The 20,280-nt window shown below is 43.4% G+C and overlaps 1 protein-coding gene across 2 annotated transcripts; it reads right to left on the bottom strand.

The window, feature by feature from the left end:
- Positions 1 to 5,733: 5,733 nt before the first annotated feature.
- LOC125551430 (erlin-2-B) lies at positions 5,734 to 19,996 on the bottom strand. 2 transcript variants are annotated; one of them, XM_048714678.1, is made up of 9 exons: positions 19,688 to 19,995; positions 9,108 to 9,210; positions 8,962 to 9,029; positions 8,681 to 8,740; positions 8,426 to 8,584; positions 7,836 to 7,982; positions 6,328 to 6,542; positions 6,138 to 6,246; positions 5,734 to 6,057 (listed from the first exon to the last, which is right to left on the bottom strand). In XM_048714678.1, exons 1-9 carry the CDS (start codon positions 19,844 to 19,846, stop codon positions 5,977 to 5,979), a joined length of 1,101 nt encoding a protein of 366 aa, XP_048570635.1. In that variant the 5' UTR covers positions 19,847 to 19,995; the 3' UTR covers positions 5,734 to 5,976. The 2 variants fall into 2 exon arrangements, with proteins under 2 accessions (XP_048570635.1, XP_048570636.1); XM_048714679.1 differs by lacking the exon at positions 8,681 to 8,740 and having other exon boundaries at positions 19,688 to 19,996.
- Between the last annotated feature and the right edge of the window lie 284 nt (positions 19,997 to 20,280).

Here is a 20,280-nt window from a genome sequence, read left to right as displayed (position 1 = left end):
GCTCAATTTTGAGTTCATATGAGGGGTAAAAATATTCAGGAAGTGGCCTGAAAACAGTGAGAAACTGTGCTTGTGAACTTCAGAGGGCAAAAAGTCCTATTTACAAGCCAATTTGGAAGTGAAAATACTGAACCAGCTTCATGAACTATTCAAATGCGTCTTGTCAAATACTTGAATTTGAGTACTTGTGGAGCCAAAACAGAGTTCATATGTGGAAGATATGTCTGTTTTACTAAACACTGCGCAAAACATATTCCAATCTGAAATCAAGTACGATATTGAGTCTAGATAGATCCAAAATTTGTCTCTTTTTTCTTCTCTCTTTTTTTCTCTCACTTTTTTTCTATTTTTTTCTTCTCTCTTTTTTTCTCTCTCATTTTTTTGGTCTTTCTAAAACAAACCAGATAAGATGTAGGATTGGATCAAGCGAAGATCTGAACGACCTTAAGTATGATTATGACAATGAATGATGAGGAGCATGTGGTGGAAACTGATTAATGATGGTGGTCGACAGCACAAGGGATGATGATGCAGCGGCGGCGTGACTAATATGAACATAACTCGAAACTCTAAAGGAACTAGACACTAAGACCGGCAACTCGACATGATGATGCAGCCGATAATTCAACTATGCAAGCACTAAAAGGAAAATTGCAAAGGCTCAGACTGGCTTGGACAAAGGATGAATAGATCTAACTTTTTGCGGCTTTTTCTTGGACAATAGGTAAGAAAATAAATCTAATCAAGGGATAACTAAAATTCTTATCGAGCAACCTAAAAACTTATACCGCTTGATAGAGGCGAGGGTCCTGATCTTTCGGTGAGATGGTAACTACCGATTTGGTGGAGAACGACTTTGACAATCAGACTACAAACATGCATGATGTTGAGTCTTAGCAATAGCTAAACTAATCTCCTAAGATCATTAGCGATGTCGAAAGCATGATCAGCCTGACCAAAAAGGTCTATTCCTGCACGCAATCAAAGAACGAGCAAGGATATGATAAAAAGCAATATAAATATTGCGAATATAGATGAAGTGTTGATAAAAGTGGGGATCTGAAAGCGGTCTTGGCCTGGTTATTGGACACAAATGAAGTATAAGAAGTTGTAGTGGCTAATTTTTAACTAAACAAAACTCAAAGAAAATGGTACTAGATTGATCTACTTATATAGGAGCAAAGGGGAGGTGGGAGGACGTCCCAAGGTAGCCTAAACCTAACATAGGTCGTTCAAGGCCCATGGGGCCAAGTGGAGGGGACGCAACATCTTTTGACTTGTAGTTTGCCTCGAATTCTGTTGCGGTATTGGACCATTTTGGTAATATCTCCACACTCCGTATGAATTTGAAAGTGATTCCAATTGTGCTGGAAAGTGCATGAGATAAGCATTCCAACAAAAAAGATTCACCCTATTCGGAGTCTGGATGCAAAAGTTGGAGCAGTTTGGTCTTTGTCTTCTCATGGGTCAAAAGTGATGTGAAAGGACTTCTTGAACATCACCTAATCATTTCATTTTCCTTTATATTCACATGTGGTTTGTACAAGTGTCCCATACACCTGCAATTAGACATGGCACAAATGTCGGTGAAGTATTTTTGTTCTGGATAACATAAATAAATTATTGCATGGTTTGTATTAGAAATCACCTCACAAATATGCATGTATGAAATATTTTTGGTCGTATCCAAGGTAGTCATGTCCTCATCAAATCCAAGGACGAATGTACTGTAAATTGCATGATTCATCCAAGCATAATTTTGAGGATTGCAACATGAATCATCAAATAGTTAAATCGGCCATTGATAAAGGACAATTGAAATTTGTTGAGACACCAAGAGATGGCCAGTCTACTCCAATTGGTCCTGATGGCAAACGGTTTCTGCATTGGCTGCTTCGGGCCAATTCATTTAAACATGAGAAGGTAAAAACTGTGGATAAAGGGATCAAGCCTTCAAGTAAGGAAGTTGTTCAAGAGCACAATGATAATATTCTTGAGGGCGAAAATTCCATCAAAGTTGCACTGAAGATGCCAAGTACTGGGAGGCAACAAGAAAATCCAAAGATCGAGGCAAGCACAACCAAAGAAAGCAAAGGCCAAGGTAAGCACAGAGGTAAAAAACTAAAAGTCACTTTTGCACAGCTATTGCAAAAATATCAAAAGGTAAGTGAGGAGAAGATTGCTTACCGGCCAAGTAATTCAAAAGCATCAAGATCATCCCCTAGGCGCAAATATGAGGACTAGTATTGGCAAAGGGGAAATTTCAATGCATCGTACGCATATCCATATTTTGGGCCGCCAATGCCAATGCCATTGATACCTCCATATGCTAACTTTTATTCATATTTATCATGGGACAGGTATGATTCAAGTGCATATTCTCCATCTTATTTTAAGTCATCTCACAAAGATCATGTAGCTCCAAAAAGGCCCACATTCAATAAACAATCATATGGTAAAGACTACTTCACTTAAAAAGAATCGGTCCGGAGCACAAGAAAGAATAAGGTGGTGGTTGAGAAAGTATATCACGTTAAAAAAGATGGTCGTAAGTGTGCTACTTCAGATTGATCTTAAAGGATAAAGAGTCAATTGAAGTGTTGACATTCGCTACTAAAGACAATGAGATGAGTCAATCAAGTGCCAAATTTGAAGAGAAGAAGTTGAAAGTGCACAAGGTAAAACAAGAATTGTCATTACTTCAAAAAAACAGAGCCGGGCGCCTAGTCGGTTTATCGTATTAGCAAAAGAAGAATTACTAAAAATTAGTGCACAAGAACTTGAAAGGGGGAACATGGCATGTGTTCCCAAAGGAAGTACTCAAAATAAGAATGATGTGCAAACTTCCGTTGCAAGAAGTGCGACAAAGGTGAACAAGTAAAAGAGTGAAAACTATGAATGACCAAGCCAAAGGTTTCAACATCTTCGGTCCACACATTATCCACATTCTCCAACTATGTCATTGATGCCGATGCCATGGAAATCATCCTCGAGTATGATTGGTTACCTCCCATGGGCTTATTCCGGTCCGTGGATGTAATATACTTTCTTACATTATGAAAGGGTTTTACCTCATCATCATACATTCGATTAGATACAAGTTTGTGATCCAAAGTGTCGAAATACTTGGCTTTTAATTCATTTGTTTATTTCGGCTATACGTGCTTTGGTGAATGAAGTTTACATGGGTCTTATGGTAATGGCCGATATTTATCTATCGTCCTAAGAGTATGTCAAAGCATGGCCGGTGTAGTATCCTAACATCGTCCTTAGTTCGATTGGAGAGCGAGGCAATGTCCGTGTGCATGGAAATTTATACGTATGCCTATATTATGCTTGCATGGAGTTGAGACATTATGACCGATGCCATTCAAAATATGTTGCGTAGACCAATTCATAGCAAAATTGGTGGGTGGTCTTATGCTTTGATTTAATATGATTTGACCTACAAATCTTTCAAATCTACGAGAGGCCAAATCACTATTGGTTCTATTATTGAGCATCAGATTTATGACATGCATAATGTTGATATTAGCCTTGTCTCTCTAGTACTATGGAGACTATGTTTTGATGGTTGAACTCGTAACAATGGCCAACATGTTGGTGTTGTTTATATATCTCCTTATGGTGCTATTTTGTGAAGCATAATGTCGCTTAAAATGATTTTTGCACAATGATCAAAGCTGAATATGCAATGTTATTTTGAAGATTTTGGTTGCATAGGTGCTACACATATTGAGGCTTTCGGTGATTCGTTATGAGTAGTGCAACAAATATCCAAGGGTTATCAATGTTTTGATGAATCGCTTATAATTTATCTTGTGGTATGTCCAGATGTAAAATTTAACTTGGGCTACTTTAATATTGCTCATATATCTAGACATGACAATTCGAGAGAAAATGAGTTGGCACAGTAAGCATCCGGCTACCATGTCAAACATGGTGTATTGCACATCTATCAATAGCCTATGCTTGTCCTCGCCAACATAGGTAAGGCCAAACTGCAGCTCACCGCTTCGCCCACTAATGAGACTTTTATGCAGGCGAAGCAAGGGTTGAAGGAAATTCATTGTTGATTATTTGCAAGATCCTAGGGAAGGGTGGACAAGATGGTTCGGTGGATGGCATTGAGATGCATATCTATGGAACTTTATCACCGGATTGTTAACGAAGTTGAGAAGGTTTCATCTAAGTTTGCATCAAAAGGTTCAGACAAGCAATGGACGATATATACTTACCACCCTAAGAACATATAAATGGCAGATGGAGTGTTGACATTGCTCTTAGAGCAAACACGATATAAGTTATTTTTGGCACGCTAGCTTTGCCGAAAAACAAGGGGCATGTGTTGACGCTCAAAAGTGAAACAATAGTAAAAGTTGCAAAGCTATTTCAAGATTAATTCAAACTTATGATTGGAAGTCACCATCGGATGGCTCTTTTCGAGAAGATCAAGATGGATATGAAGATGGTCTAAAGAGGAGATCGGATGCAAAAGTTATGACAAATTCAGATATGCTCGTCTTGACAGCAGATTAAAGAATGGCATGAAACCTAAATAAGATGGCCTCAAATGAAAAGGATTTCAACATGAAAGTTGTTCGTCCCGCCGGAACGGGCGATTTTGATATATAAGTTGTCTTAATCCAAGATCGTATGCAAAAGTTAGAAGCGAAACTGTACGCTTCTGCAGTAGAGGGCCGGACCATCCGGAGGCAATCATCTGGGTTCCTTACTTTTCTATTGCGGACTTCAGAAAACAGTTCAAAAACCCCTCAAGATGTCCTCAAATTGAAAAAAGTTCAACATGAAAGCTTCTCATCTCGTCGAAACGGTTAAAATTACTTTTGAGCTCATTTCCATCCAAGGTCGTTTACCGCCTCAAAAGTGACCCGCAAGGTGTAGCCAGCTTTTAAACTGAACAGTTTTGAGAAGTTGGGATGTCGAGTTGGATCCAAACTAGGGTGTTGTACTCCCTCCATTTCCTTTTACTTCGCGTATAAGTTTTGGTCAAAGTCAAACTACACAAAGTTTGACCAAATTTATATTAAAAAATATGAACATCTACAATACTAAAATTATATAATATGAATACATCAAAAAAAATTATATAATATGAAAATACATTTCATGGTGCATCTGAAAATATTGATTTTGTATTGTAAATGTTGATATTTTTTAATATAAAGTTAATCAAAATTTACCAAGCTTGACTTTGACCAAACCTTATATGCAGACTAAAAAGAAATGAAGGGAGTACGTGAATCTAAACATTTCCTTGCACGGGAAGTCCAGCCGCCTCTTATACACATGACAGGTGACGGGCGATCAAGCCGATCTAGGGAAGCCCATAGAGCCCTGGGTCCAGTGACACTGTGTGCAAACAAGCACGGCAATGAGCAGCGGTTGATAGGAGGGCGGGGCAGCAAGGCTGGCACAGGAGCGTCGGCGGCCACAATGACTAGCGGTCCAAACGGTGGTCCATGGAGGTGGTAAGATGGCGGCTGGAGGTTGAAGAAATTCAGAAGGTTTAAGAAAGGATCGGGCTGTTCAATTTGCATCGGACAGCTGGAATGAACACAAATTACCAAGTCGACTTACACCTAGCCACTTCCTTCTAGAAAACACCTGCCCAATTCATACTTCCAATTCCGTGAACCGCATCTATAGCTCTTCAGTAATAGCACTAGCATGTTAAGTAAGTCCTAACAAATCACAACCAGTTGCAACACATTACAGTTATGAGCTCTGCATTTCTTTTCTTTGCAGGTCAAAAGGGCGTGCATATCGTTCAACTACAAGTATTCCACAAGGCTAAACGGTCCTTGCTTGAAAGCAACGTCAAGGCAATTCAAAAGGGGTCCTACTATTACATCCTTTTTTGATCCTCATGCGCCGAAGGGCTTCAAGGAAATCCAAACCTCCATACAGGATTACAAAACAACCATCATTCCTTCAAATTTACAAGAGATGATACTATATTTCTAACTGGTCCTTGCTCGGAGCAGAATCAAGGTGATTTCGAATCAACCTTTGATCCATGATCATGTTCGGAATCTGCAGAAGAATAGCTGATCGCTCAGTCCAGGGCTCACCAAATATATAAAAGAAGATGATGTGTGCAACGATTTGAGTACCTTTTCACCAAAGAAAATCTTTGTGTTATTGGCAATTGATTCAATAAACCTCAGCTCAAGATACTCAGGTGTAAGTTTTAGTTTGTTAGCCTCTGCTTCCTTCGTAATCCTAGACAGACCAGACCAAATGCAGCAAGTTAACAAGCATGCACAAGCAGGATAAATGAAGAAACAATAATGCTTGTCATGCCTGTAATAGTTTGCATCTGCAAGGGCTCTCTCTCGGGCAAGAAACATTTCATTATCAATCTGCTGCTGCCTTTTGGAACTGTCCTTTTCCGTTAGCATCTGCTGCATGAGGATCTTGCTCACTAGTGCATTCTTTTCTGCTTCAGATAATGCGATCTTCTTCTGAGTTTCTGCCTCCTTTTCTGCCACCTTTTGCCTTTCGATGGCAATTAGCGCCTGGATTAAAGATACTATATATAAGTAAACAAAAGATAAGTATAGAGAAAACATTCTCCAGACGTGAATAGTTACACAAACAGGGATTTGTCATCATCATATTAGAACCTGTAACATTAAATCAACATAAGTAACCATTCCTGCAAGCAAGAATCATGCCTATATCAGAAAAAACATATACTCCCTCTGATCCAAAATATAAGGTGTACTGATTTTTTAACTAGTCAATCTTCTCTAACTTTGACCAAGTTTATGGAGAAAAATATCAATGTCTTCGAAACCATATCATTATCATTAGATTCATCATGAAATATATTTTCATTTTTATTTATGTAAAATTGTAGGTGTTGATATATTTTGCTATAAACTTGGTCAAAATAGAAAACCTTTGACTTTTCAATAAACTACTACACCTTATAATTTCCAACGGAGGGACTAATAATTAACTGATCTAGGATCTTTAGCAATGGGGGTGCCACAGTTCACAAGTACAATGTATGAACATAACTTCACTACATATGTTCAAAATTTGTGAAAATTACACTAGGAATAGTATAATTTAGTGTAATGATCATCACAATTCCAACCAATAGCCCCAAAATAGGCTTTATGTTGTAGACATCTACTATTAGGTAAAGTATATGGTATAAATTGTTTTGCATTTTGGAGGGGGTGCCATGGGAACCCCTCTAGACCGTCCCAGGACTCAAAGTTGCTGCTGTCCCAGATATATTTCTGTATCATGATTTGGAAAAAAGCTCGGTGAGGGAGAACCTAGCGACAATTGGTTGGTTAGAGGCGCGGTGCGCACCCAGTGTGCTCGTGGTTGTCTTGCTAAAAATGCCATGGGTGCTAGTGCCTGTTGGTCAAGACTTGAAAAAGGCTCGATGATCTAATAAAACATTACTGCCTTTTCATGACGGAATGAGATAGGGGTCAGAACTTAAAACATTGATAACAAGCCCTACTAATACTAGGAATATGTGCATTCATAAAGCAGCTTGTGAAGTTGCAAAATTTTAGTTTACAAAGTAAAATAGTTGTAATTTCTATTACTACACAGTTATATGCAACATGAACAATCCATTGTCAATCGGGATGACTTTGAAAAATCAATCAGAGCAATTAACTAGGTGTTCTAACTTTGTTAGCCACAATAGCTTATTGAACAAGGTCTAATGCATGATATGTATGCTGCACAAACAATAGCATCTCAAGAACTGAGCATTGTATAAATATAAACTTCGCATGGACACAAGTGTCAGATGATTTGGTCACATGAAGTGCATATACCTTTGTACGCTCCTCCTCCATAAGTTCAAAATTTCTCCTAATACTAACAGGTATGTTTGGCTTTGTAACACGAACACTGATAATCTCAATTCCAGGAGCATAGCGCGTGCAGTCCCTTTGGATAGCTTCTTTCATGGTCTCATCAATCTGACATTTTGGCAGGACAGGTGAACCAGTGATAAAGGTATAAGGTTAATATATTGGACAGCTAAATGTAAGAAGGGAAAATATCAGGTGAAAAATGTTAATTCGCTATTGAACTCATAGATTTCAAAATATTCTCAAAAGAATACTATGTATTGGGAGAATATTTTCTATATCTATACAAATTTCAAGGATACTTAGCCGAATAGTGGAACCACTATATCAGTAATTAATTGTCTTCTTGTGTCTCACTGGTGTGTTTGGAGTTAGATTACAGAAGGTTGCAGAAATGTAGAATATAACATGCACCTACATCTCATAATCATTTCACACCAAAGAGTTCTGCATATGCTTTACAGTGAGTTTTCACCCATTTGAATTTTCACTGCACATTTTGCCATGCAAGAAAGAACCAAAAGTGGATTAGATGAAAAGGATTTACCAACCTGATCGAACATGTCAATGTAAACTTGCTGCAAACTATGAGCACTGCAGAACTGGTTTATCTCGTGATGAATTTTGTCATATATCCATGTCTTATCATAATGCACACCATAATTGAGCAGGGTGTCATAAACAAAGTCTTTATTGAGACGATTGACAACCTACAGATCAACCAGTGGATTAACCAAAACAGAAACAAGCAAATAAACTTTGTAGAGCAGAGTTATAACTTATAATAGAAACGATATTACTAATACCTCTATCTTGTCAAAGCTGATCATGACACCGCCTTTCGTTCCACAAGGAATACCTTTGACCTGGTTTAGCAAAATAAGACGCATAAACATATTTGTATCACAAACTCAACTGGCAAAGAAATACGCCACTCTTTCAGTTGGTACCTCAAAAGTTTGAAATAAGCAGACATGATCAGTAAATTAACAACAATTGATTGAAAAAGAAAGGTAAACTAACTAAGATAAGATTGTAGTGAAGCCATAGCTTCATAAATGAAGGCAAAAGAGGGACATTCACTTGCCTGGTCTGTTTGGAGTGTAACCTGTATTGGCTCAAACTGGGTGATGAAAGGCAGCTTCAGGTGATAACCTAGCAACAGAGACGAAATAAGCAAAGAGACACTCAGACAAAAAAGAAAAGAAAAGAAACACTTGGGGAAAAAAGTACCTGGAGTAGTAATGGTTTTCAAAAGAGCACCTCCTCTCCAGTATACCCCAACATGTCCTTCAGGAACTTGATGTAAAATGCTTGATGGAGCTGAGATTGAAACCTGCAAATATTAACCAATACATGAGCTATTTAACAGTAAGCTCCAAATAGAACGCTTAAATAAGAGAAATAATTTATCTACTATGCAGATATCAATATCCCTTTCTTCTTAGTTTATATAAACCAATACACATCCTAAATTGCCTACTTGATAAAACAATGAGCTAAGCATATACTACATAAGAATAGCACATTTAAATAAACATGAACAGGCAGGAGACAACATTTATGTAAAGCTGGTGAAACATCATAAGGGAAATTGCTGTTTTACGATCAGTCCTCTTAATGTCGTTCTGTACTTGTAAACTAGGGTATTGAAATACATAACGAAAGTGCATCTGTTCAAGCTTTTGATAATTTATCTCAAAAACAGATAAATACTTTCTCCGTCCGGAATTAGTTGATGCTCAAACGGATGTAGTGCTAGATACATTCGTTTGAGCATCAACTAATTCCGGACGGACCGAGTATTCGACATTGCTTAGCAAGGCTAGCAAAATATTTGAGTGATTATTACTGTTTTATAACTCCACTGGACCCTGATGAAAAGGGAACGACAACAGAAAGTGGCCTCTTCCTCTGTTGCCTTGATTCCTCACCTCGGAGGTCACATTTGTAATATTGCCATTTTAGGGCAAGGCACAGTAAGCAAGTTGCAGTGCAATACCATCTTTAGATTCTCTTTCACTAAGGTCTGCAAGTGAAGTTCAAATTTAGCTGATCCTATTATTTTCTCTGTATGTATCAGTTCTCATCAAATGTGTGACTATTACTTCTTCAAACTATGCATTTACAAAGTAAATATAATAGATTCATGCTTTCTATCTCATTATAACAAAGTATCATCTATTTCTATTAAAGAAAGGCATACTTTTGACTTTATTGACTTTCTACAACAACAACAAAGCCTTTCAATCCCAAACAAGTTGGGGTAGGCTAGAGTTGAAACCCACAAGATCTCGAAACCTAGTCATGGTTCTGGAACGTGGATAGCTAACTTCCATGCACCCCTGTCCATGGCTAGTTCTTTGGTGATATTCCAGCCCTTCATGTCTCTCTTTACAGACTCCTTCCATGTCAAGTTTCGTCTAACCCGACCTCTCTTGACATTATCAGCACGACTTAATCTTCTGCTATGTGCTGCCGCTTCTGGGGCCTGCATTGTATGTCCACATCATCTCAGACGATGTTGGACAAGCTTCTCTTCAATTGGTGCTACCTCAACTATCATGTAATCATCATTCCGGACCTGATCCTTTCGTGTGTGTGGCCACATATCCATCATCTCAGTATGCGCATCTCTGCTACACCTAACTGTTGGACATGTTGCCTTTTAGTTGGCCAACATTCTGTGCCATACAACATCGCAAGTCGAAGTGATGTCCTATCCAACCTACCTTGTAGCTTTTGTGGCATCCCTTGTCACTTTATGAACTTTCTCCTTATGATTAATAAGGCATAATCTTACAAATGAGGTACTACTAGTCCTTTCTCACACTGGGCTACCTAAACTTTTATGGTTTTATTAACAAATAGACCAGGAGATCAAAGATAGACTTCTCCTTATAATTAATCACTGTTCAAAATATCAGCCAGTTAATCGGCATATCGGACAGTTCACCATGTCTTGGCCACCTGCTGATATGAAAACCACCTACTCATGGCATTAACCAGGTGGGCTGATTTATCAGATTGAAAAGCCGATTAATTGGCTGTCAGACCAAATAATCAGCTGGGCCGATTAACTGCCTAGGCAATTTGGGGCCAACTTCTCCCACAGCCACCCACGCATTAGGTTAGACAGAGGGTCGATTAACTCGTTGTCCTTTTCCTCACACTCGTGGAGGAGTAGCCGAGGGCACCATCCCCTCACCGAGCAGCCACCGGCAACGTCCTTCACAAAGTAGCAGCAGCAACTAGTTTAGCTGATAGATGGATCGACTAGCCCACAGCTAGCTCAGCTGGAGGCGGATTGTTGTTGTTTGGACAAGGCAACACATATACCAAAGTGGATTCTGGAACATTCAAAGCCACACTACCTCACTCTGTTTGCTGCCTTAGTCCAAACAACAAGAATGTTGTCAGTTGCCACTTTGTGGGAAAAAAAAGGAAAAGGTTGCCTCCCTTGTTACATTACGGTGTACAGTAGCATATTTATCCATTAATTACATTGCATGTTGCTGTGTAGCCTAGGATATATAGATATGGCCGCAGTTAACCTACCAATAAATGGGTTACCAAGAAATTCGGTTAATAGATTGATTCATCGATTAATCCCTAGGGCGCGGGGCAGGCCCCGAACAGTCACCCTATCATTGAGTTCTGGAGCAGCTCTCCGGCTCATGTATCTCAGGCTGCTGGGCAGACCTTGCTCAAAAGGGAGTGAGTGATACAGAGGGGTGGTTCCATGCCTACAGAAACAGAGCGGAGAGAAATAGATAGCTATTACATTAATCCACATAACTCCAGGCAGGCCAAAAAGGAGGAAGCATGAGAGGCCCCGAGCCCTAATGCGAGGCAGGGTACTCAGGGCGCCACCCCAATCTACCACTTACTGAGTTTAAATGACAAAAGGAGCGGCGAGGCTCGTCACTCCATGCTTCCTGTGCCGGTGTTCCTTCTTCCTTAGTCGGGCAATGCCAATTATGCGACAACATTTGACTCCTCAAAGCCGAGATCATCCCCCCGGCCTCTATGGTTGTTGTCATCGTCGTGGTCGCGGTTGCGGCAAGGTTGTTCCTGATCACGACCTTCGCGCCCGCGGTCTCCTCCATGATCACGAGCACCACGACCTTCCTCACGCTTCCGGCCGCTGGGGTCATCGCGGTCGCCCTCGTGACGCCCCCGACAATGATCCTCAATGATGTTATGGACCTCCTGGCAGTTCTCAAGGCCTTGCCCCTTGAGCGATGAAGAGGACACGACTTGCCTGCGCCTTCCTCGGTGGCTTCGACCTTCTCCTTGACGGCCTCCAGCGCGCCCCGCTGCGGCTTGGGGTTCTGTCGCCAGGACAAGCTCGGCCTTCCACTTCTTCGCCTTCTTAGTGGCTAAGATGAAATGACGGCATGCGGGGAGACCTTGGGGATCGTGTTGCGAACCTAGTAGCGGAGTAGAAACGTTGAATGAAACTCTGTAGCATCTCCCCCTTCTCCTTGACGGCCTCCAACGCGCCCCGCTGCGGCTTGGGGTTCTGTCGCCAGGACAAGCTCGGCCTTCCACTTCTTCGCCTTCTTAGTGGCTAAGATGAAATGACGGCATGCGGGGAGACCTTGGGGATCGTGTTGCGAACCTAGTAGCGGAGTAGAAACGTTGAATGAAACTCTGTAGCATCTCCCCCTTCTCCTTGACGGCCTCCAACGCGCCCCGCTGCGGCTTGGGGTTCTGTCGCCAGGACAAGCTCGGCCTTCCACTTCTTCGCCTTCTTAGTGGCTAAGATGAAATGACGGCATGCGGGGAGACCTTGGGGATCGTGTTGCGAACCTAGCAGCGGAGTAGAAGCGTTGAATGAAACTCTGTAGCATCTCCCCCTTCTTTTGCTTGACGGCGTGGATAGTCCATGGCGGGGAGCACGAAGGCGCCCTGGAAGTTGGCCACGGACTGGCCCAGAGGTCGTTGCACAAATCCATGAAGCACGGTGGGAGGTTCATGAGCCAAGACCGGGCAAAGCCCTTCATGGCCATGGGGTTGGCCATGACATTCTCGGCACCCCTGGTCGCATAGATGGCAGTGTTGTATAGCTAGTGGAACTCCGCAAGGTCGACCATCATACTTTTGTGTCAGGTCAGGGCAGAACTTCCCAGCCAGGCAATGCGTGGGAGCTCCAAGGTGAATGCTTGGCGCCCCCCCCCCCCCACACACACACACACACCGTATGGCAAGGGGTTAGATCTTGCGGTTGTGGCTCCACAGATTCCACCGTCAGGGCCAAGGAGGCCTGGTCCTCATCAACTCTCGACGCGCTCCTTCTGTCTCGGAATGACTGCCCGAGTGTCATGAACCATCCCCATCTCGAGGACGACGTCACGTAGATCCCTGGTGCGTGCTGCCACGAAGGTGGGTGCCCGAACGATGAGGTCCCACATGCGCCCCTCCTGTCTTGGTAGGTGAGTGACTTAGTGCGGGAGGGGGCGAAGCAACCATCCGCACGGAGCGCCAATGGTCACGCCTCAAAGCGTTGTGAGAGTCCTAGTCGTCAGCGTCCACCAAGTCAGCCACCTCCTGAAGTCGCAGCCCCACAGGGATGTTTTCCTCCAAAGGCACGAGAGGATGCCTAAGAAGTGTGTGTGCGGCGTGCAACGCCGATGCCAGCTACCCTAAGTCCAGCCAGGGCCGGGATAGCTAGTTCCTGTTAGCAGAAGCTTGCTCGCCGATCAGAGCGGCAAGCTTCGATGGGGACCCGCTGGCTCCGCCCAAAAGGGCCTCTTGGCTGGGATGGGCTGAGCAGACCGGAGGCGGCAGCTGCTACCGCTGCTCGTGATCCGACATGGTCAAAGAAGATGGCCCGAAAATGACCTAAAGCCTCAACCCCCTACCTGGTGCGCCAGATGTCGACGGGTGATCGTCAATACCGAAGATCTGGGAGATCCCGTTTTAGAGATTTGGCTAGGGGTCAAATACTTCAAATCACTTTAGATATGGAGGCTTAGTTTATCCAGGTTCAGGCCACCGAGAAGGTGTAACACCATACGTCTTGTGTGTGCATTCTTGCTGAGGTGTGCGTGTGCGTGCGCACACGTGTGCATGTGCGCATGGGCGTGTGACATGTTATTGCACGCCCAGTCCACCTGCCTGCATGGAAGTGTGGCTGCACGTGTGTGTGTGTGACATGTTGCTGCACGTCCAGTCCACCTGCCCGCACGGAAGTGTGGCTTAAGTCAAAGAGGGTGACGTCCCATCACGTATTGACAAGTGACAGCCTTCAACGTATGAGAGACGTGCGGCGTGCTTCTTCGTCATTGTCATGAGCCTACAGCTTAGGCCATTGTAGAGTCGCCGGGCCTCCCCACTGCATACAATCAACCACAAGACCCTGAGGACACCCCTGCTAGCCCGGAAAACTAGCGAGGAGGTCTTCCCAAGAAGGTGTGCAAGCCTGCGAGCGTGCCCGGGGTGGAGTCCCCAAGGGTTCGTTACGCCCGGGCTGCGCGTGTGCATAGGCCCCGAGCACCCAACTCTGGGGCCACGCTGGGCCGAGCTCAGCCCACGCCATGGATCCGAGGGACCCCGTCCCCTGTATCTCTGACGGTGTGGCGCTTACAGGTTTTTACAAAAAATGTCTATTAGTTGCATTTTTAAAAAAATATTTTCTTAGGTTTTTGTAGAACTGGATTATACTTATCCACAATTTGGTTAGATAACCCAAACAAGTTTTTAGGTGGTTACACCAGATATCACGTTTTAAGAAATCCAGTTCTACACAATCCCCATATCCAAACAGCCCCTTAGAAAAGCTCAGGAAAGAAATAACTAATTGACACCTTTTTGTACCAAAATACTATTAGGCACTTGGAAACCTTTTTGCAGCAAGCAGAAAATACCTACCTCAAATAACTTTCTGGGCGCTGCAAATTTGGCATGCAAGCTTACTAGTAAAGCTATGGATGTAAGCAACTTCAGTGCGCAAGTTCTTCAAAAACAACACTTTTACTTACTCAGCGGTGAAATTGACTTTTATCCAAATATTTTCACCAAATTACGGACCTTGCAACTTTTCGATTATTTACTGTCAATTTAAGTCAACAGTTGTCAATTCCAATAGGAAAAGAATGCTTTCCATTACAATGTTCCTCAATCAAAATAGCATAAATTTCACAACCAATGTCATTGATAGTGGCAAGACATAAAATTTAGTGAGTGTATGTGTTGGACAAATTAAACTCCACCTATGTTGTCCCAACATAGCCGGTCCCAAGCCCGGGTAAAGGACAAGGGTTGTGATAGGCTTGGCGAGCCAACGTAAAAACTCAGCCACTCTTGTAGAGATGAAACCCAAAAGATTTTCGTTGGGGCGACCCTCTTAGCGACGCGCCACATCGGAACCCAGGTGTGGTGTCTGATGGGCAAGGGTCGGGCCGTCCCCCCCCCCCCCTCGATAGTGCGCCGTATCTTGATCTGGATACGGTGGGAAGTGAGCGAGGATTTGTTCTTCGCATCCTTAGTGGCGCGCTACATCAGCGCCCCAGATGTAGTGGAAAATCAGCAAGGGTCTCCGCATTTGACTCGACGAGTGCGAAGAGTAAGGAAGCTGGCCGAGCCTAAGAGGATCCGCTTAGGTAGCTGGAACGTAGGGTCTCTGAACAGGAAAGCTTCGGGAGATAGTTGATGCAGCGGTGAGGAGAGGTGTTGATAGCCTTTGCGTCCAAGAAACCAAATGGAGGGGACAGAAGTCGAAGGAGGTGGAGGATGCCGGCTTCAAGCTGTGGTACACAGGGACGGCTGCAAACAGAAATGGCATAGGCATCTTGATCAACAAGAGACTCAAGTATGGAGTGGTAGACGTCGAGAGACGTGGTGACCGGATTATCCTGGTCAAGCAGGTAGTTGGGGACTTAGTTCTCCATGTTATCAGCGTGTATGCCCCGCCAGAAGACCACAATGAGAACACCGAGGGGGAGTTCTGGGAAGGCCTGGAGGACATAGTTAGGAGTGTACCGATTGGTGAGAAGCTCTGCATAGGAGGAGACCTCAATGGCCACGTGGGTACATCTAACACAGGTTTTGAAGGAGTGCATGGGGGCTTTGGCTATGGCATCAAGAATCAAGGAGATGTCTTAAGCTTTGCTCTAGCCTACGACATGATCGTAGCTAACACCCTCTTCAAAAAGAGAGAATCACATCTGGTGACTTTTAGTAGTGGTCAGCACTCTAGCCAGATTGATTTCATCCTCTCGAGAAGAGAAGATAGGCGTGCGTGCCTAGATTATAAGTTGATACCTGGAGAGAGTGTTGCTAGAACGAAGTAGGGGGAGGTAGCTCAAGCATTCAAGGAGAGGGTCATTAAGGAGGGCCCTTGGGAGGAAGGAGGGGATGCAAACAATGTGTGGATGAAGATGGCGACATGCATTCATAAGGTGGCCTCAGAGGAGTTTGGAGTGTCCAGGGGAAGGAGAAGCAAAGCTAAGGGCACCTGGTGGTGGAACGATGATGTCCAGAAGGCGCTTAAGGATAAGAAAGATTGTTTCAGACACCTATACCTGGATAGGAGTGTAGACAACATAGAGAAGTACAAGATGGCGAAGAAGGCCGCAAAGCAAGCTGTCGGTGAAGCAAGGGGTCAGGCGTATGAGGACCTCTACCAACGGTTAGGTACAAAGGAAGGCGAAAGGGATATCTATAAGATGGCCAAGATCCGAGAGAGGAAGACGAGGGATGTTGGCCAAGTCAAATGCATCAAGGACGGAGCAGACCAACTCCTAGTGAAGGATGAGGACATTAAGCATAGATGGCGGGAGTACTTTGACAAGCTATTCAATGGGGAGAATGAGAGTTCTACCACTGAACTGGACGACTCCTTTGATGAGACCAGCAGGCGCTTTGTGCGGAGAATGCAGGAGTCTGAGGTGAAGGAGGCTTTAAATAGATGAAAGGAGGCAAGGCGATGGGCCTTGATTGTATCCCCATTGAGGTGTGGAAAGGCCTCGGGGACATAGCGATAGTATGGCTAACCAAGCTTTTCACCTCATTTTTCGGGCAAACAAGATGCCAGAAGAATGGAGACGGGGTATATTAGTACCAATCTTCAAGAACAAGGGGGATGTTCAAAGTTGTACTAATTACCGTAAGCTGATGAGCCATACAACGAAGCTATGGGAGAGAGTCATTGAGCACCGCTTAAGAAGAACGACATGCGTGACCAAAACTCAATTTGGTTTCATGCCTGGGAGGACAATCATGGAAGCCATTTTCTTGGTATGACAACTTATGGAGAGATACAGGGAGCAAAAGGATTTGCATATGGTGTTCATTGACTTGGAGAAGGCCTATGATAAGATACCGCGGAATGTCCTGTGGTGGGCCTTGGAGAAACACAAAGTCCCAGCGAAGTACATTACCCTCATCAAGGACTTGTATGATAATGTTGTGACAAGTGTCCGAACAAGTGATGTCAACACTGATGACTTCCCGATTAAGATAGGACTGAATCAGGGGTCAACTTTGAGCCCTTATCTTTTTGCCTTGGTGATGGATGAGGTCACAAGGGTATACAAAGAGACATCCCATGGTGTATGCTCTTTGCGGATGATGTGGTGCTAGTTGACGATAGTCGGACGGGGTCAATAGGAAGTTAGAGTTATGGAGACAAACCTTGGAATCAAAAGGTTTTAGGCTTAGTAGAACTAAAACCGAGTACATGAGGTGCGGGTTCAGTACTACTAGGCGTGAGGAGGAGGTTAGCCTTGATGGGCAGATGGTGCCCAGAAGGACACCTTTCGATATTTGGGGTCAATGCTGCAGAAAGATGGGGGAATTGTTGAAGATGTGAACCATCGCATCAAAGCCGGATGGATGAAGTGGCGCCAAGCTTCTGGCATTTTTTTGTGACAATAGAGTGCCACAAAAGTTAAAAGGCAAGTTCTACAGGACGACGGTTCAACCCGCAATGTTGTATGGAGCTGAGTGTTGTCCGACTAAAAGGCGACATGTTCAACAGTTAGGTGTGCCGGAGATGCGCATGTTAAGGTGAATGTGTGACCACACGAGGAAGGATCGAGTCCGGAATGATGACATACGAGATAGAGTTAGGGTAGCACCAATTGAAGAGAAGCTTGTCCAACATCGTCTGAGATGGTTTGGGCATATTCAGTGCAGGCCTCCAGAAGCTCCAGTGCATAGCGGACGGCTAAAGCGCGCGGATAATGTCAAGAGAGGTCGGGGTAGAGCGAATTTGACATGGGAGGAGTCCGTAAAGAGAGATCTGAAGGATTGGAGTATCACCAAAGAACTAGCTATGGACAGGGGTGCGTGGAAGCTTGCTATCCATGTGCCAGAACCATGAGTTGATCGTGAGATCATATGGGTTTCACCTCTAGCTTACCCCAACTTGTTTGGGACTAAAGGCTTTGTTGTTGTTATTGTTGTTGTTGTTGTTGTTGTTGTTGTTTATGTGTTGGACAAATTAAAGTTTAATTAGAAAAAGTATTAACTCTATATACACCCTTGTCAAAATATCATGTGATAATGAGTGTTTGCTGGAAATCCTCGTTTTCGATTAACCAAGAGGTTTCTAAACAATCTGAAAGAAAATGGCAAATGTTGGAGGTGGTATTTTCTATGTCAGATACAAATCAATCAGTCTGCCAGATACCGAAAAGGCAATACTTCGCCAAATAGTGGAAACACAATTCAGTGATTATTTGTCTTTCATGTGTCTAGTGACCGCAGTTCGGTCAAATCCAAAAACTTTGCAGGGATGTAGCCCTATGTCTCATTATTATTTGGAACTTCCAAAGACTTATATGCATGATTTTAACGGACTTTACACCAATTTGAAGTTTCACAAGATACACTACCTTATGGTTGTACAATCTGCAATGAACTCCATAGCTGACTTAGGTTTTGCATTAGCGACCTACCAACTATCCCTCAAATAAATTTTGTATTGAGTAGAAGAAAGGTGCTTAGAGCGACATAGATGATCAAGAGAATTGTTTTAGTGTTCAAAACTAGAATAGCTAAACAGGTTTCTTCCACATTAAATGATTAGCAACTGATTAGGGAATATAACCCTAAGGCTATAATCTGCTTAGAAAGAGATGTAACAATCTAGCTACCCCCGTGTACTAAGACTGAGTGTCACTCATGTTGTTAGGACATTAGAAGAAGGATGGTGCAATTGTTCAATGTGACTAGTTGATCGAATGGTTGGTAAACCCTATAGTAAGCAAACGGAACTGTCTTTAGTACTTGTAATCCTCTCATATATATCACATAAAAAAAAGGAAGAACATGTGTATCTTACAGAAGCAACAGCAACAGGGAAGAGGGAAGAGGAGAAAATGAACAACATTTCACTCTTTTAATTGCATACCTACCAGCTTACATGGTGAAATAAAATTTAGAAAGCTGCTCTAACAATCAGCAATCTCCAAACAAGACGAACAAACATCCAACTGTCTTAGCAAACGGGTTATAGGATTCTATATAAGCATCGCATATGTACCAAATCCAATCCCTTACATCCAGCACAAACGTCAAATCATTTTTTACACAGTATCATCAGCCCACAAGACCCACAAGGGAACCAAGTCGGCACCAGCAGACCTAATGTACTATACTAAACCTAAACCCGCAACAAAATAGCAACCTACCGATGCCCAACCAGCCAAACCCCGCAAGGAAGGACCGGACCAACACATACTTACCAGAAGTCCAAAACCCCAGTGCGCGCGCACACACAAATACACACACACCGCGACTGAACATTAATCCACTCTACCATCAGATATGTTTAAGGAAAGCGGGGAGGACTTGTGGGTCACCAGGAGGAAGCAGACGGCGATGAAGATGACGACGCCGAGAGCGAGGGGGTCGGAGCCGGGAGGGGGCGGCTGACGACCGCGAGACTGCTGCTGGGATAGTGATGGCGACGGCGTAGGCAGGCGCTGGCGCGGCGTGGACTCGGCGGTGACGTCTGACATCGGGAGAGGATGGTTCGCAATCTCAGATTAGGGTTCTGGGCTCGGCGATAGGCAAACAGGGCATGAGGAACGAAGAAGGAACCAAAGTTGGAACTTGGAAGTTGTGCGATTGTAACGTGCTGGTCTTTCGCACGGGTACGCAGGTACGGGGAGGTGCGCAAACTCCTCGGGACTATGAGGGTACTTCGATCCAAGGGAGCACCCCTGACTAAAAAGAGGATAGGATTAGTCTTGAAGTTAAAAAAATTCAGTCATAGAAAACCTACTAAAATATGTATTAGCCCTCTCTCTCCTTATTTAATGTCTCTCCTTTAACACATGTGAGTTCTGGATTGGAGGGTTTGGAGGATAATAAATGCTCAATAACTTGATTTTAGTCTTTTTAGTATTTGGAGCCAAGCATAGGTGAGGCTAGCAAGTTTTAGTCCCACTAC

The sequence above is a fragment of the Triticum urartu genome, chromosome 4 (genome assembly GCF_003073215.2).
Source record: "Triticum urartu cultivar G1812 chromosome 4, Tu2.1, whole genome shotgun sequence".
Classification (NCBI taxonomy): domain Eukaryota; kingdom Viridiplantae; phylum Streptophyta; class Magnoliopsida; order Poales; family Poaceae; genus Triticum; species Triticum urartu.
Note: the sequence above shows the minus strand (reverse complement) of the source record. Positions and strands in the feature narration are given on the sequence as shown.

Excerpts from the sequence above, each read along its gene's own strand:
- LOC125551430 (XM_048714678.1), bottom strand. The coding sequence starts at position 19,846 with ATGTCAGACGTCACCGCCGAGTCCACGCCGCGCCAGCGCCTGCCTACG. Across the intron at positions 9,211-19,687 it reads TCGCCGTCTGCTTCCTCCTG|GTTTCAATCTCAGCTCCATC; the intron begins GTGACCCACAAG and ends TAATATTTGCAG. Across the intron at positions 7,983-8,425 it reads ACATTGACATGTTCGATCAG|ATTGATGAGACCATGAAAGA; the intron begins GTTGGTAAATCC and ends CCAAAATGTCAG.